This window comes from Cryphonectria parasitica (assembly GCF_011745365.1).
Source record: "Cryphonectria parasitica EP155 unplaced genomic scaffold M406scaffold_4, whole genome shotgun sequence".
Lineage (NCBI taxonomy): Eukaryota > Fungi > Ascomycota > Sordariomycetes > Diaporthales > Cryphonectriaceae > Cryphonectria > Cryphonectria parasitica.
In genome coordinates this window covers 4,768,067-4,785,514 of record NW_024468912.1, presented here as the reverse complement: position 1 = coordinate 4,785,514, position 17,448 = coordinate 4,768,067, and the positions used below count along the sequence as shown (strand labels likewise).

The 17,448-nt window shown below is 52.6% G+C and overlaps 5 protein-coding genes across 5 annotated transcripts; 4 read left to right on the top strand and 1 right to left on the bottom strand.

The window, feature by feature from the left end:
* The first annotated feature begins 2,012 nt into the window (after positions 1 to 2,012).
* On the top strand, positions 2,013 to 5,006 carry M406DRAFT_291014 (uncharacterized protein). The gene is made up of 2 exons (XM_040918938.1): positions 2,013 to 2,687; positions 2,740 to 5,006. Exons 1-2 carry the CDS (start codon positions 2,144 to 2,146, stop codon positions 4,875 to 4,877), a joined length of 2,682 nt encoding a protein of 893 aa, XP_040777496.1. The 5' UTR covers positions 2,013 to 2,143; the 3' UTR covers positions 4,878 to 5,006.
* Positions 5,007 to 5,720: 714 nt separating this feature from the next.
* Positions 5,721 to 6,452, top strand: M406DRAFT_330341 (uncharacterized protein; the record flags this gene model as incomplete). The annotated part of the gene is made up of 1 exon (XM_040920505.1): positions 5,721 to 6,452. The coding sequence occupies one exon, from the start codon at positions 5,721 to 5,723 to the stop codon at positions 6,450 to 6,452; it is 732 nt and encodes a 243-aa protein (XP_040777495.1).
* Positions 6,453 to 8,583: 2,131 nt separating this feature from the next.
* Positions 8,584 to 10,908, top strand: M406DRAFT_330340 (uncharacterized protein; the record flags this gene model as incomplete). Its single annotated transcript, XM_040920504.1, has 1 exon — positions 8,584 to 10,908. One exon carries the CDS (start codon positions 8,584 to 8,586, stop codon positions 10,906 to 10,908), a length of 2,325 nt encoding a protein of 774 aa, XP_040777494.1.
* A 435-nt stretch (positions 10,909 to 11,343) lies between these two features.
* M406DRAFT_60860 (uncharacterized protein) lies at positions 11,344 to 13,287 on the top strand (the record flags this gene model as incomplete). Its single annotated transcript, XM_040924704.1, has 4 exons — positions 11,344 to 11,433; positions 11,575 to 11,947; positions 12,071 to 13,236; positions 13,267 to 13,287. 4 exons carry the CDS (start codon positions 11,344 to 11,346, stop codon positions 13,285 to 13,287), a joined length of 1,650 nt encoding a protein of 549 aa, XP_040777493.1.
* A 348-nt stretch (positions 13,288 to 13,635) lies between these two features.
* Positions 13,636 to 15,296, bottom strand: M406DRAFT_291011 (S-adenosyl-L-methionine-dependent methyltransferase; the record flags this gene model as incomplete). The annotated part of the gene is made up of 4 exons (XM_040918937.1): positions 13,636 to 14,065; positions 14,159 to 14,351; positions 14,474 to 15,035; positions 15,189 to 15,296. 4 exons carry the CDS (start codon positions 15,294 to 15,296, stop codon positions 13,999 to 14,001), a joined length of 930 nt encoding a protein of 309 aa, XP_040777492.1. The 3' UTR covers positions 13,636 to 13,998.
* Positions 15,297 to 17,448: the final 2,152 nt, after the last annotated feature.

The window sequence follows — 17,448 nt, the reverse complement described above, 5'->3', positions numbered from 1 at the left end:
ATATCAAGCGCAAGGACTTGGGGCTGACTTATCCCCCTAGGAAGGAGGGCTGTCCCTTCGTCATTTCTGAAGAAGGACCAGCCAGGGCTACTCTTCATGAGCCTGCCCCTTTCCAACAAATTCTCGAGGACCCCATGCCTTCGTAGGGCGGCCCAGGCAAGGTCATCCGCCATCTCCACAGCGAAACCAGACAAGTACAAAACTTTGACTCCAACTCGAGATGGGTCCCGATTCCACTGCAGATCAGGCGAACAACCTCACTGAACGTGCCGAACTTAGCAAGGGTCGTCCAAGACAGCAAGTGTCCATCTCCGTGGGAACATCACACCCGCAAAGACGCACAATGCTCGCGCGCCAGCGCTCCGAGAATGATGGCCAGTCGTCATCGACACAGCAACGCCGACATCGACGCAAGATACGGTGACAAGTGCCACCAGGACCACGATAGGAGAGGCTCTTTCCGTGTGATCGCACTGCCAACTAGGACTAGTTTTTGTATCCTCTCCAGCGAGCTGACGAAGCAGCCACGGAGGGCAAAATCGCACAAACAAAATACATTCTCAAAAATTGCGCTGTCGTCTCTCATGCAGTCCATCTCTGGTAGACGAGAGGAAGCTTGTTCAACACCACAAGGCGAAGAGCAAGGTATCGAGTGCCCTGTCAGCTCATGGGTCGAGACCCACGAGAACAAGTTGATGCGCCTGGCCGGGACTCATGCGAGGCATGACGCATCGGTGGCTGTTGCCGTGATGTGGTTCTGGCGGTCGGTGGTGGGTGGACGAGAGAGTCCGCAGCTCAAGCAAGAGAAAGGACCGAGCGGCAGGGTACCCACAGCATAACGACGAGGCATGTTGACTTGATCTGTGAACGTATCTGTGCGGAACCCGCTGATCCTCGCTCCTTGACAATAACGGGCAAGGATTCCGGCGAGGCGAATCAGAGGCACAACCCTTTGGGGAGGGAAACGAGAAGATCAATCGCTTGAAGCCAGCATCGCGCCGTATCCCTGCCGCAACAGAACCTCTTGCCTGCCAAAGGCAACATAAAGACAGCTGGGACAATCTGTATCCGAGGCAACCAACCGAAACACAGCCAGAACAGTCCAAAATGACCAGTATTCACAGCCCAGTTGTCAAGACCCGACGAGCGACCTCAGACCAGAGGTTCTTACCTTTTGTGACTCATGGATCAAGACCTCTCGCGCGTCCCAGAGGAACGTCTGGACGAGTCCTCATCGCCCTTCCACCTTCGACACCCCTGCTCCCACCCGACGACCACTTTTCAGCGGCACGGGCGTCTCACAGAAGAACATCTCGGGTTTAAAGAGCAACTCAGACATGAAAGAGCGCAAAACACCCGGCATTTAGGGCTAGGGTTAAGTTCCGAGACTCGTACACCCTCACGAAGAACCGGCTTGCCAGCGAATGACAACCATGACCACAATGAGACCAGACCGCGGCGATCATCGAGATTCCTGATACAGGGACGAGATGCGACGTATTGTGGGCATATCCGGTCCAGCCAGAGGGGTCCTCGAAGAGAATGCCTTTCGGCATACGAGAATCGGAGCACCGTGGGGGAGGCGTCGTGCGTTTGAAAACAACCACAAGAATGGTCGCGAAAGAACTTCGTCCTGACGCGGTACTGGCGTCTTGTTTGTCGATCCTATCATCTTGCGCATCGCGATGAGAACACGGCAATCGACTGCGTCTCTGACAGACCAAACGGAAAAACGACTGGCGGCGAGGCAATGTCGAAGTTGCAAGGCATTGTGAAGCCCAGTTGGGGGGATGCAAGATTCCAAAGAAGAAGGCAATTTGGGTTGGAAACAACAGGAACGCGAATAAATAGAGGGTAGCGCGTCGAAATGCGCTAAGGCCAAGATAAGCCTAGTGCTAAATCGCCCCATTCACCCACGAGGTCAAGTGACTTAGTCAGTCTTGCCCCATATTTTCGACGTCCCCAGCGACGTTTCGGCCTTTTTGACAGGGGTCTTCAACTAATTCACAGGCTTGCGCTAGACTTTCTCCTAGGGCAACCCCATTTTCTTTCATGTTTGAGAATGCTACCACTTCTTCAACTTCCAAAGATTGTGTCGCACTATAGTTTTTAAAATGCTTATGGATTGCTCTCTCTTGCAATCATGGAAGGTAACAAGGCACGACGGGTTTTGGTGGACAAGCTCATCGAACTCGGCACGAAGGCAACGAGGCCGGGTGTTTGCGACGACGCACGGAAAGCAAGCCAGCACGATTTTGACGAGCTTGTCAAGCAAACAGGAACCTCTACTCTGATTCAGACTCTTACCTTTCTCATACAGCCTGGACGAGTGCCGCCCGAGTTGAGAACGACGCTGCTGGACGTCTTGACCCGGGCGCCCCTGAGAACCGACGGCGTGCGAGCTACTGTGGAGTTTGTCTTCTCCGTGCATCCTTCAAGTACCGTCAGCTCGGCAGAGGAAGCCGCTCCCCAAAAGAATGGGGCCAATATCACACAGGAGGCTCTCAACCTGGCCGCCAAGATGATTGCGTATCCCCCGGCGAGCGTCTCCCACGACACCTGGTACCAAGCTGTAGCGCCCCAGCTATTCGTCCTCTTGGATGGCGAGGATGGTATGGAACTCATGAAGGTAGCAGCATATGTGATCGGTTTTGGCATTCTCGGCCGCAAACAATCTGGTGCCATCGGTGAGTAGTGACCGCCGGATGTACTGTGAGTCCATGTGCTGAGACAATACAGGCACGGCCGGGTGGGAGGCTATTGCAGAGCCAATATTGAGGCCTATCAACCCATCACTTGGATTCACACTGGGCGCACTTACCAGCGTCAGCCAGGATACCAATGATGTTGTAGACTTGAGCAAGTCCACTATCTTGTTCACTGCCGATCAGCTTGCGAAGGCTCTTCACCGGCTACAAGCACTGCTTCTATCACACCCAAATCCCAGCCTTTCCAAACGACTTCTTCACAGTGTCATACTCCCACTGTGGGCTCTTGGCTCCTGGCCCTACCCTCCACCGCAATGTCTCGAGAAATATTGCCAGCCAGCACAGAATCTGCTCAAGATATATCTCAAGATCACTGCTGGGTCACAAGGCTTCCAGACCTTGCTTTCAGATCTCCTCTATAACGGCAACAGTGACCAGCATATGCGGTGGAAATATGAGTCAACAAAAACAGGCGAGATCTCGGTGGTCGAGCCCAGAGCGTTTATTGAGGATGTATCTGCTCAGATTGCTTGGGACACCATCGATTCGAAGGTCGATAGCCTGATCGATCTCATCAAATCTATCTGCTCTGAAGGAGACATCGCGTCTATCTTCTCGAACCTGTTCGCTAGCTGGTTTGCATCAAATAGCGACAGCAGTGATATAACGACTTCGAAGGAGGCCGGCGCCGATCGATTAGACCCGTTCACTTCGATTATTCAAGTGAAGGTCCTGCAGCAGATGATGAACGAATTTCCTTCTCAAATCTCATCTCGCTCCGACTCACTCCTGACATTGATCGAGCCAATTTTGAGCAAGGGCGCTGACTCAATGGATGATGAAACGATCCCGGTGGCTCTCAGTCTTGTCAACACGATCATCACCGCACCCTCCTTCCAAAAGTCAAGAATGCCCACAGATGTGATTCAGTCTATTGAGTCATCGCTAGAGCATCTAGGTAGTGCTCAGTTAGGAGACAGTTCTTTGACAGCCCGGAACCTTTCGTTGCTCATGAGGTATCGGGGCGAGCTAGACGACCCTTCAGATACGTCGACGGCTCCCACGCAGCGCCAAGTGGACGACCGCAAGACGTACGACTTGGCTCTGTCATACATCACTCAAGCAGATTCACCTCCGCCTGTCAGAGCAGAGGGACTCAATCTCCTGCAAACACTTATCACCCAAAACAGCCCCACGCTGGATATACCCGCCACCTTGGTCCTTATGTCGTCACTACTGCAGGACGATGAGGACTACATCCATCTCAAGGTCATAAAGATCTTTACCCAGCTTGCTAACAAGCATCCAAAGACCGTCACCAAGGAATTGTTGGAGCGCTATACCGACAGCAATGAAATAGCATCAATCGACACTCGCCTCAGATTCGGTGAAGCCCTGCTACAAGTCGTCGAGCGCCTGGGTGAGACTTTCACGGGCGAAACGGCTCGACAGGTCGCCGAATCTCTCCTATCAACGGCCGGCCGACGTGGGTACAGGCCCAAGACGGAAGAGAAGCAAAAGAAGGACGAGCGGCTCCGTCAGATGAAACAGAAGCGGGCTGAACAAGAGTGGGGCGGACAGGTACCCGACCTCGCTGACGACGAGACAGAGGAAGAACAGGCGAACAAAGAACTACTCACCCAGATCGTGGGTGGTTGGGATAGCAAGCACGGGAGTGAAGACATTCGGATCCGTGCTTCAGCATTATCCATCTTCGCTATCGGTATTGAAACCAATCTCGCTGGCCTGGGCCCATCACTGGTCACTGCTGGCGTTGACCTCTCAGTCAATGTTTTAACAATGGAACCGGGTGCGGAAGCTGGCATTCTGCGGCGGTCAGCCGTGTTGGTGATACTAAGCTTTGTCCGGGCCCTCAAGAACGCCAAGGATGCTGGGCGCAGGCTAGGCTTCGGCCTCACGCAAGATAGTCAGGAAGACATCAAAAGGGTGCTGAAGTACATAAGCGAAACGGACAACGACGGGCTGGTCAGACAGCATGCCAGAGACGTTGTGGAGAGCTTGGTCAACTGGACCCTTGGGTCGCTCGTCTCTGAGACTAGGGCGCCAGATTCGACTCTTTCCAGACTAGCTGGTTTGAGTGTTCAGCCTGGAGAGACGACAGTCTCCAGCGGAACATCGTTGAGGCCGAGAATCCAGGAGCTTGATTAGTATCGTGTTGTTGCTTGTGCAAAAGGTGTGGAAGAGGCGGGAAATGAGTTCTGCGGATTTATCGCTCAATCTCGTTGAATTTACTCCTGTCACATTCACTCCTGTCAAATCTACTTCTGCCAAATCCACATTCATCAGATTCGAACCTGGAAGTGCAACCTGGAATGCTGGTGAATTTTCTTTGATCTACAGCTGCCGCTGTATCAACACCGAAAGTCAAGTCAGCCTGACATTCGCCTCTACCAGCTCATCTTGGACGTCCTTTTGATTTCCCCTCAGACGGGACTCACTGTCATCAATTTTGACTGTTCAAACTCAACTGGAACGGCCATTGAATCTTCTTCGATCTCGTGCTGATACGATTCACCCTGAAGTCTCAACTATACAAATCCAACCAGGGAGTCTGTTGAGCACCAGCTAATCTTCAGCTTCATTCATCAATCCTGGACTCAACTCTCAACCTCATCAGCTCTCGTCTCACTTTCAACTCACTACCCTCCAACCCCCTCTGAGCCGCGACTGTTAAACTTCTGCCATCTGTTCCACTTGATATCACTGCGCGCAACCACTGCTACACGAACAACCGACAATCCTCGACTTCCAACCGAACCACAACCAGCGTTGTCACACGCGTTTTACCCACCAACGCGTCTTCCACTCGCACCCTGCTCTTCACAACATCAATTGAGCTCATCCCAGGCTGCACCTCAGCCGCGACCCATTATCACCAAGCCATTCTGCCTCCCATTACCTGTAAGCTGAGCTGCCACAGGATTATTTCAACTCACGAGCAAATGTTTACTAATTGCTCCTCAAACAAAGATCTCATCGCCACTGCCAAAGATGGTTACAGCATTCGAGCAAGGGCAGGCGCGTCGTCTCAAGAAGGTGCAGGAGCGCCAGGGGTTCTGTTGGGGCGAGGAGTCTCCAGTCACCGACGACAAGAGACGCGACTCCCGCATTTTCGTCGTCATCTCCTATTATATCAAGAAGATGACTAATAAAAATTATAACACCACCTCCTTCCGTGCTCTCCAGGCCGACATGTACGACACGGTTCGTGCCGCTGTTGCCCAAGACGCAGAATCCCCCGCCTGGGCCACTCCCGCCGTCGTCCAGGGCGGCATGAACAGCATTCTCAAGCACGCCCGGAACAACATCCCCTGGGCCCAGGAGATGAGAGTGGGTGACTTCAGGGCCTTCTTTCACTCCTCGCTCCTGAACCGCGACACCTGGTGGCTATACAACTACGACCAGGATGATCCCATGATGGCGTCCGAGCAGATGTCTAGGCGTGGTGTCGTTGCCATCAGCATCGACAATTTCCTGGACGTCTGCGACCAGAAAGACAACGAGTTTGCCGCCCACTACCCTCGTCTGACCGGCACGACTCGAGAGGGTGGTGTCCAAAGTCTCACCCGGCACTTCGACAACCTGAAGGTGGACAATGATGACAGCTATGCGGACAATCTCTTCAACGAGGACGAGTTCGAGGATGACAATGGCCCGAAGGTTGATGAAGTGGAGGACTTTGGTCATGATGTGGATGCGGATGGCGACATCGCGATGGGATGATTCGGTCGGATGCGAAGTTGAATGTTGATGATACTGACAGTGGCTGCGAGTTTCAAAGCAATGACTACCTCATGATTACTGTCATCTTTCTTGCCCTGCTATGATATCAGCTCGGTGATTACTTATGTTAAAAGGAAAGTTTTGATCTTTTTCAATGTGGTCTCACGATTCCTTCACTTTCTATCTCCCGGCTCCTAATATTGTTCCCTCCCTGCTTTATCTTTGATAAGTACACGGATCCAACGAATTGAGGATCGCATCCTGCCACAATAACAGACTCTCAGGGCAGGAAAGACTGCTGGCGCACCAAATTCTGAAGCAACAGGCCTCCGTCTGTCCTTCCCAATGCTGATTGCTCAGGAAACACACAAAGGCGGTCCAAATTCTGTATCCATAGATTGATGAGGACCACGGCCATTCGCACTTTCAGTCCCCTTTTGTTCATAATGTACACCTTTTGCCAAGTTGGTCCCTTACCTCCTCGGGACTAGAGCTGGACAGCCAGACTATCGGCCAACACGTGACTATAGATGAAGCAAAGGAGAGCATGAGTGTCTACGCAATACCGTTGTGGGTGGACTGGGACAGCCTGTTACATGAATAAAGAAAAGGTACTTGTTCAGGTACCTGTGGCATTGTGGAATACCTTTAACCGCAAGGCAGCCAAAGATCAGATGAAATTCAAAAAGATGTGACACTTATCAATGTGCAGTGCCAACTGTTTAGTAACGATACAAGTAGCAGGTCAGATAGTCTAACGGTTACTTTCCTGGCTTGCTGCTATAATGTACCAAAATCAAGACCTACTTGAAAGCCCGAGTTCGAGTCCGGTCCAGGGTGAAATCCCCCAGTAGATAAGGCTATTGAGAGTGTTCGCAAACGGGCAAAAGCTGACCCATCTGCATCTCTACTTTGCACTTTACGACGCACGCCCTAGTCCCGGCATTCCTTGGCCTTATCCTGAACAATTTTTCTTCTCTTTTTCTATTTCTCTTCTTCTGATCTTCATTCGTCCCCCCCCCCCCCCGCGGACCTTTTCTTCTTAGAAATTGAATTGATTCTTGCAATCTATTTGTACAATTTAAACATTTGGCTTAGTTTGATAGGTTAGTGACTGTATTAATGTTTGCCTAAATTATAGTAGAGAGTCGACTCATAGAATGAACATGGTTAGGTGAATTATTGATCAATGTTGGATGATGCATTGATACCTATAGTGAAGCAAGCGGGACCGAGGTCATTACTGATGCTTTGCTTCATAAGTGTGCTCGAATGCAACTTGAAATAAGGACGAGCAGGTGGCTAAGTAGTGTAGCAGTCATTACTCTGGCTTCCTGCAAAGTGTCCACAGATTAAGTTCAACTTGGACAGCCCCACGTTCGATTCTGAGCCAGGAGAATACTTTGTAGACAAGATCGTTGAGAGTGTTAGCAAATGGGAAAGCGGACCAATATGTATAATGCACTCACCATCCCTAGTCCCTGCATTCCTCTGATCTTTCCTGAACAATTCATTTTTTTTTTTTTTTTGATAAATCCTTGCCCTGTCATATTGAATCTAGTCATACACATGAGCATAGTTTCTCTGGCATTTGTCAATCTCGACAAGGGCTGTTGATGTTTTTGGCAAGAACGTCGGTGCTGGTCTGCAGAGGAGCAGGAACGTCTGAGAACATCGATACTGTAACTGCGTATAAAGACAATACGTATGGTTCGAAGCCCCTATGTCGGTAAAATACACATGCTTGAGAGGATGACAAAGGAAGGAGGACATCCAGCTTATGAGAGGTTACGTGAGTCCGTCGGTGTTTCTCAAGCTGGCTCAAGTAACATCACACCACAGTCTGAAGAGCCTGGCATAAACATGGAGTGATGATGTTGTCTGAAAAGCTGTTTCATCATACAAACTCTATGACGGCTGTGGTGTTCTTGGCCAAGGAGGCTGTGATGTTGAGGAGGGGTGCCAGGGTTCGGGTAAGGCCAGTTCTCGCAGGGATGTGCCACCTGCCGACGCGCCCCCCAATTTAGCGAGACGCGTGCATAGTCGTGCGGCCAACCAGGCATCAACACCGACATTTCCAGTGCGCAGATGGCATGCTTATGAAGCATGCGATCTTGGCAAAATACTCACAATGCACGATACAAAAGTCATTGTCGACTCAGAGGACGAAGATGAAGGCTTCAGCCCCGACCATAGTCCATCCAAGAGCCTCACAGCAGACGACTTCACAGGCCTAGCAGACGGGAACGAGAAACCAGGGGACGAGCCGACCAGCGACTCGCGATCGACCGATCCGGAGTTCTTCAAGCGGTTTTATGAGAACCAGCAGAAAGCAAAGGACCAGATCGTTCCAGATACCGCTCAGGATGCTGAAGGCAGCAAGGGCTCCTCACTCAGACAGGACAAGAATAACTCATCCTCCATCACGGATCCGACAATGAGAAAAACGAGGAAGGGGCGTTTGGGCAGAGCTGATTCTAGAGAGTTTGCGGATTTGACCCAAGTTACGACGCCAGATGCACCCAGTGCCAGGCAAAGAGATGTCTATGATTTCACCATCAGCGATGAAGAAGGTGAACCTCTGGAATCTGCCGGTCCGAGTGGAAAACGGAAGAGGAGACTGGCAGAAGACACGACTGCCGAATTCAGCCCGCTACAGCTCTCAACAAGGACTCAGGCGTCAGACGGGCAGGACAGGCCTTCGAGGGCAAAGAAGAAGCGGAAGAGCGCTGCTCGTCATGAAACACAAAGCGACATTCCGGATGCTATCGACTTGCTGGCTGTGCCCACCAATGCAGACATGGACGGGATCGAATTGCGCGATAGCAACAATCCTCCAGGCAGCACGGTGCCCAATACCCTCGAGGATTTGTCCGCCAGTAGGATGCTGCCGCCGACCTCGTTCTTCATTGATCCACCGAGTCGACTCACTGCGAGCCAGAAGCAGGAGTACCTGCCAGTCAGCAGCCATTCTGAGCTCAGTGGTGAGGAAGCTCACCAGCAACCTTCACTCCCGCAGCCAAACCCCGCCACACAAGATCAGCGATCTACGAACACGGACGCAACGATTGCGTACACGACCCCGAGCCGCTACTGCTCTTCTGCGGCACCACTGCCTATGCCGATCCTGGATGACATGGCAACCTCTAGCCCTACACGGGCACAGATGTATAGAACACGGGGCGCCAGCTCATCCCGATCAGGCCGTGCTGATGCTGAGCAGTGGCAGCCTCAATCCTCGCCGGATGAGCTCAACCCGCATCTCCCACCTGCCCCAAGTCGCAAGACAAGACGAATGAGGGACGCAGGAGTGCAAGATACTCATAGGCACGAAGAGCCATGGGACTCGGATCAGATCGACTCCCATCAGGAGAACTACGTGCCTAGGCCCAGTCGGAGAAGATCCAGGGCGGTTGAAGAGGTAGAGAGTGTGGACGACCTAAGCCTGTCTATGCCGGACACATGCCCACCTGGAGACATCAGCTTCACGGGTGGAAACGATGCGCAGCCGATACTCATATCTTCTGGACAGGAGGCGCCGCAGATCCAGACTGAACGCGTGGAAGGTGTAGATCCAGAGTTCCTGGCGGCGCTACCAGACGACCTCCGGCAGGAGGTCATATCGAATCATATCGCTCAACGATCCTCCCGCACCTCGCAGGCTGCACGCACTAGAAGTCGTGGACTGCCTACAGAGTCTGCAGGTGAGAGACAACCCGTCTCTGAGGACACGCCGCAGCCTAAAAAGCGTGGAAGGAAGAAGAAGAATGCGGAAGGGAACAGTAACGAAGCGTCAGTTGCCCATCACGCGCCAGAAGCCGATCCAAGTCCGGCGCCTACAGCAACTGCAGCAACTACAAGGAGGAAGAGGGGCCGCCCAAAGAAAGTCGAGGTGGTCCAGCCGGTGTCTGACCCTGAAGCTCAACACACAAGCGCTGCAGCGGAGATAGCAGCGCCTATACCAGCTGCTGCAGGAGAGCCTGAACCGACAGAGGTTCTTGCAGCTGGATCTGCGCAGGAGTTACAGGAGATAACAAGAGGTCCATCGAAAAGAGGCCGCAAGAAGAAGGTTGTAGAAGAAGCGCCTACACCACCAGCTCAAGAACAAGAAGGGGAAGGTCCGTCACACGACACACGTGACGGTACTGAAGAGCTCTTCACGCTCTCTGTAGAAGGCTCAGGTGAGAGTGCAGAGATTGGAGATCAGCGCGAGGCTCTCAAAGATATCAGCAACGCCTCGTCACAGAATGCTTCCGCCAGGAGTAAGACGGTAGACCAGATTGCCTCGGACGATGGCAGTGGTGGTGGGATGCAGCAAGAGACAACGCCCGAGCCCAAAGCGAAGGAGATGCAAAAGTCAGCTCCAACGAGTGGTCAGCAGGGCAAGGTACCGTTGAGGGTTGGTCTGAGCAAGAGATCGAGGATCGCGCCTCTGCTGAAAATCATTCGCAAGTGATTGATGGCCCGATTCCTTCTGACGGGTTTGCAGGACGGCAGGATTAGAGCTCATGCCATGAATTGGAACGAGAGAGAAAACGATGTTGCACTTTTGAACAGTGTACCATTGCATCGTGCCATTGCACATGCTACTTACATAGGTGGTGAATTGATACTGCCCAATTGCAGCGCATGTGTCCCTTGCAGCAACAAATGTGCCTTAGTGGCTGCCCGCAGCAAGTGTCCGCAGCGGTAGTGGGGGAAATTTTCTAGCGGCACGCGTGGGGCCGAAGCCGGCGGGACGAGTCAACAGCAGTGGATTATTTCCATTCTGAATCATGGCGGGGCATCGTCATCTCTGCCTCCTCTCCTCACACCGCTACCAAGCCACAATTGGCCAGAAAGTCTGCCCTCAGCAAGGGCGTTCGCATGCAAACGAAAAGCTTCAGACAACATGTCAAACGGTGAAACAACCAGCGGCGCCTCCCATGGCACACACACGCCATCGCAACGATACCTGAGCACCCGCGGCGAGGACAACGATGTACGCGCCGCCGCCCCCCTCTTTTCCCCTCTACTGCTCTCTCACCCCCCCCCCCCCTTTGGTATCACAGCTCAGCACTGCAGGGCCACAAGAAGATGATTTATGGGTGGCTGAGCTAACTTGCGAGAATTCATTCTACAGCTGTCCTTCGAAGACGTTGTCCTCAAGGGGCTCGCAACCGACGGCGGCCTCTACATTCCTGAAGAGATTCCCTCCGCCGCCGACTGGCAGAGCTGGAAAGACCTGTCCTTCCCCGAGCTCGCATTCAACATATTGTCCCTGTACATCTCTCCCTCCGAGATCCCGTCCCAAGACCTCAGAGATATCATCAACAAAAGTTATGCGACGTTCCGTCATGAGGATGTCACCCCCCTGCGACACCTCCAGGACAACCTGTACCTGCTCGAGCTCTTCCATGGCCCGACTTTTGCGTTCAAGGACGTGGCACTGCAATTTCTGGGAAACCTGTTTGAATATTTCCTGACAAGGAGGAATCAGGGCAAGATCGGAAGAGGTGAGCAGTCTTCTTTTCCTGGTTGATGAAGGTTCAATGTCAAAAGAAAGAAAAAGGGGGGAGGGTGAGTTTTGGGGCCTGGTGACTGACTGACTGACTGACTGCTTGTTTGCTGGGATACAGACAGGCACCATCTGACTGTTGTGGGTGCAACATCCGGCGACACGGGCAGCGCAGCCATCTACGGCCTGCGCGGCAAGAAGGATGTCTCTGTCTTCATCCTACACCCCAAGGGCCGCGTCAGTGCCATCCAGGAGGCCCAAATGACCACGGTTCTTGACAAGAACGTGCACAACCTCGCCGTGACGGGCACCTTTGATGACTGCCAGGACATTGTCAAGGCGCTCTTCGCAGACCCCGACATCAACTCGACGCTCAAGCTCGGCGCTGTCAACTCCATCAACTGGGCCCGTATCCTGGCGCAGATTGTCTACTACTTCCACGCGTACTTCTCGCTCGTCAAGGACCCCTCCTCCCCGTTTGCGATGGGCGACAAGCTCCGCTTCGTTGTCCCTACGGGCAACTTTGGTGACATCCTCGCCGGCTACTTCGCCCGGCGCATGGGCCTGCCCGTCGACAAGCTCGTCGTTGCGACCAACGAGAACGACATCCTCTACCGTTTCTGGAAGACGGGGCGGTACGACAAGAAGCCCAGACAGGGGCTTGAGGCGGAGGGCGGACTGACCGCCGACGGTGTCAAGGCCGACGAGAGTGGAGTCAAGGGCACCCTCAGCCCGGCTATGGACATTCTGGTCTCGAGCAACTTTGAGCGGCTGCTCTGGTTCTTGGCGTACGAGTTCGCGGCCGAGGCCGGCATGGACGACGAGTGGAACAAGAAGCAGGCGGGCCAGGAGGTTGCGGCTTGGCTCGGCGACCTGAAGGGCAACGGTGGGTTCGGCGTCTACAAGGCTGTGCACATGAGCGCCGAGCGGGACTTTGAGAGCGAGCGCGTCGATGACGAGCAGACGGTGGCGACCATTAAGGACTTTTACGGCAGGCTGGGCTACATCCTCGACCCTCACTCTGCCGTGGGCGTGGCTGCGTCGCTGCGGAGCATCGCAAGGTCCCCCAAGGAGACGCCGCACGTGTCGCTCAGCACGGCGCATCCGGCCAAGTTTTCCAACGCGGTTGACAAGGCACTCACCGGTGCGGACGGGTACAACTTTGAGGAGAAGGTACTCCCGGCCGAGTTTGTGGGGATGGACAAGAAGGAGAGGAGGGTCGCGTTTGTCGAGAACAGCTGGGAGTCTGTGCGGGAGTTGGTGAAGAAGCAGGTCGAGGAGGAGCTGGTGGCTGAGGAGAAGGCTGCCAAGGAGGAGGTTGCGGCGGATAAGGAGTAGAATGGATCTCTAATATACAGGGAAGAGGGGTGCTGTGTGTCAAGAGCTTTTTTCTTTTCCCTTTCTTTCCTTTTTTTTTTTTTTTTTTTTTTTTTTTGGAAGCAGTTTCAGCAGTAGAGAGATGATATAAGACGGCGGAGTAGGTCTGGCATGGTACGGCGCAGTGGACGATACAGGTATTTTCAAGGAAACTGAAGGCCGGAAGGAGAGGGTGGTTGCATCAGCATGTATTGGAAAGAAGACAAAAAAAAGTTGTATTATTTTTTCGTGGACCATAATATTTGTTATGCCACTATGCATTCAGATCCAGGCAGTGTTGAGGTTTTCTGATAAACGGGCACCACGGTTGGTCGATAATGTATGAGTATTTACTTAGTAAATATACAGAAGCATGCTCGAAATGAGTAGTGTCCTATAAACGGACTTCAGTCTGCGTTTCTCTTTGTACTCTCTCAGTCTCACCTGCAGCTCACGCAGGGTTCTGCGTCCTTGCTCATCAAGTAATTCTCGTTTTTCCAGACGTGTTGGCTGCCCTTGGTCAGCCCCATCCTGCTCTATTCAGCTCCTTGATCTGCCAGCCTTGATAGAGCTCTCATGGACCTGCTGCCACCGCACTCAACCACTCGTTTCGCTTCTGGCGCAGGTCGTGTACACATCGACTGTACCGCGACAAATTCGATCAACACTTCAAACAAGTCCTCGCGTACCAAATCACTGTTTCCCTGCTCTATTCCCAACGACTTCTCCTGGGAACGGTTTACGACCATACACGAAATACCTGAGCAAATCACACTACATGTCAGCCTTCGTAGATGCACACACAAGACATGATCGCCAAAGGGAAAACCAAATCAACGAAACCAAAACTTACCATGGGATGAAGCCGTGAATAGATGTATTCCTAATGTCCTTCTTGGTCCGCTGGACGATGTCCTCAATCTCCTCTGGTGACATGCCCAGGGCGCGAAACAGCTTCCACGATGTGCCGCGGATGGCCCTGTCGGCATTGGTCATCTGCCATTTTCCCAGCATGTGGAATCTGGGGTCGCTTGGCCAGTTGTTCACTGTGATTGATCTAACGTCAGCTTTACGTTCTCATGTAAAATGCACAGCTTCAGGAGGGGAGAACAATGAGGTGAAGAAGAAGGAAAAGAAGAAGAAGAAGAAACAACCCGTAACTACTCACTCGGACAAGGCACAACCTCTTCCACGACATCCACAAACCCAGCCTCCACAAGCCACTGCTGATACTTTTGCGAGATGAGAAAGTCGCGCCCGACGGCTTCCCCAGCCCTCAGCATGAGCTCAACCCAGCGCTCATTATTCGTGCCATCCACAGTCCCATCCGTAGACAGCAGCTCGAACCCGGTATCGTTGAACTCGATCCAGCCGCCGGGCTGCAGGTTCTCAAAGGCCTTGCGGATGACAACGCGCGGGTCATCAAAGCAGGTGAAGACCAGGCGCAGGAAGATGAAGTCAAAGGGCTCCGGGAAGATCCACTCGTCCTTTTCCGAGTTCTCCTTGACAAACGACACGTTGGGCGGCGCGTTGTCGGGCTGGATCAGGCTGAGGTCGGTGCCGACCACGTTGGACTCGGGGTGCAGGCTTGCGAACTGGATGGCCCAGATGCCCGTGCCCGTGGCGACGTCGAGGACGTTTTTGGGGGAGACGACGGGGGCGCGGTGAAGCTGGCCGTCGAGGAGGAGCGTCACGAGGCGGTGCTGAAGATCAAGGCGGTCCTGCTCGGCCTAGAGATATGGGGGACAATCATACGCAGTCGTTCTCTGATTAGCAAACATTTCTCTGTTTTTCTTCTTCTCTCTCTTCTTGGCAACCCACTCCATGTTACATGAAGACGTTGCCGAATGTTATGAAAAAAGCAACAAAGTACATGGACTTACCGGGTCATTAGGGAAAAAGTACCGGCCGGTGCTGTGGTTGTGGAATGTCCTGCCAGACTCCTCGTCCAGGATGGAGCCTGGCTCGGCCACCGATGCACCAGACGGCATGCGCATGAGTTCCTCGGGCACGGGCTTGCCCAGTGCGTATAGCCTGTACCCATTGCTGTTTTTTGGTGATGGCTCGGCTCGTCAGCATAATGATCATGTTAAGATGTATATCAGGAGGAAGAATGATGGGGAGGAAGAGAGAGAGAGAGAGAGAGAGAGAGAGAGAGAGAGAGAGAGAGACATGGAAATAAAGGCAAAAAGGATGCAAAAATAAGAAAAAGAGACAAAGAATGAAGAGAGGTGTAAAAACGCACAAGTCCATGGCGGGTAGAGTCATGGCAGGATCAGGCGTGGTATGCGTCGGCAAGAGAGATGCCTGCGAATAGTCAAAGCCCCCATGCGGCCCCAAGCCCGGCTCAGAGGCCCCCAGCACAGCAGCAGCAGCAGCGTGAGGTGAAGACCCAAGAGCCTGTGTGTACTCGCCATACACCTGCGCCAGACCTTCTGCGCCGGGTATGGCCTGTGCTGGTGGTGGTTGCTGGGGGATGGCGGCGGACGGCGGCGGAGGCGGTGGCGGCAGCAGCTGTGGTGGAGGTGGTGAGAAATCGTCAAGAGCCTGCGAGGCGGCCCAGCTCAAGGGGGGCTGGCTTATGTCGAAGTCTGCCTGCGGGGCGGGCGCGACGCCAAAGGGGGCGAATGCGTCTTGAAAGCTGTCCATCTGGTCTGAGGGGATCTGGGCTTGGACGTCATCGGTGTTGCTGCCCGGGCCGTCGTTTGCCTGCGAGGCCGGGTCGTTTGGGAATCCAAATGCTGCCATGATCCAAAGAAAATAATACACTATCACTCGCTGTGAGGAGGGTTGGCTATGTGTATGTCTGTATGTACAATACGCACTCAATTCTCACATAGCAACAGAGCGTACTTTGCAATTTGCTAGCTTCATTCTTGACCACCTCGCAGTTCATGAGATATTTGAGCCCTACGGCGCTGCGGCTGTATTGACGCCATGCCTAGAGCGGCATGTTCGGCCGGAGAATTCAACTACGTGCTTGGCTCGCCCCGGACAAAATGATTGACATGTTACTGTGATTACCCACTGTATTACTCGCTCCAGACCCGCACTGTCGGTTATCCCAGGATTTCACTTCAGATAGATTCGGGTCTCAACTCAAGACCTGAGCATGCAGAGGTTAGAGTCTCAATTATTGGACGTGCGATGGAAGAAAATTGAGATCTTGGGAGGGGCAAACCAAAAAGAGAAACTATAGGTATAGCGCACTGCTTCCAAAAGGGCTAGATCGCTATTTGAATCGACAAGTTATTATTGCCCTCCCCTGCAAACACAGCTCCTCCGTCTCAACATACATGGCTTTACTATGTCTAATCATCTGATGAATCGGCCAGATAAATTTATATCCTCAGCATTGCGTTAGTGCTCTATTTCTGTTGGTCTCAAGTCATATTCGTCGGCTCCGTCGCATTGAGTATAATTGTTTCGAGCACGCACTACTTCGCCACTGGGTCCTTCACCTGAGCTGCAGAATAAGGGCCTCCACACCAGAGCACTAGAGTTGTCATCGTCAAAAGAGGGCTCAAAATCCATCATTGGTCTATGAAAAGAAGGCCTCCAAGCAGTAATTATTCTTCTAGATGTGCACGCTCGTGTGTGCTCCAAGTGAAACCGCCACAGATAACCACTGGTGTTGAAAGATAGCTCGGTCTATGCCGCTGAATAAGTTGTAGTATAGATCTCGACTACGTCGCTGAAGCTAGAGCCGGGACCCAATGTGCGTCGACGGGCTGGGCCTTGAGACCCCTTTCGAGGCTCACCTGACCCCTTCCGCAGAACCCAACTCGGTCTGTTTTGATCTTCTTTTCAGCTCATCCATCCGCGCTAAATGTCCTTTGTTTTCTGATTCCAGTCCTGCGAGCCTATATCTGGGAGTTATTATAGTCTGAGGCATATATGTGAAGATCAAAAGTTTATGATCTCTTGAGCTTCGCAACCTCTCAAAGTGAGACAAAATACTGTAAACCTTTTGATTGTGCATATTTCCATCGCTTCACCTCAAAGATGATAACAGCGTCCTGATCACTGCCAGTAAATGTGAATGGACAAGTTTGCTAGTCGGTTTGTGATCAAAGGCCTAAAACTTTTTTCTCTTTTGGCTGTACAGTAAATGCGAGGGCATAGGACAATATTGAAAGTAAA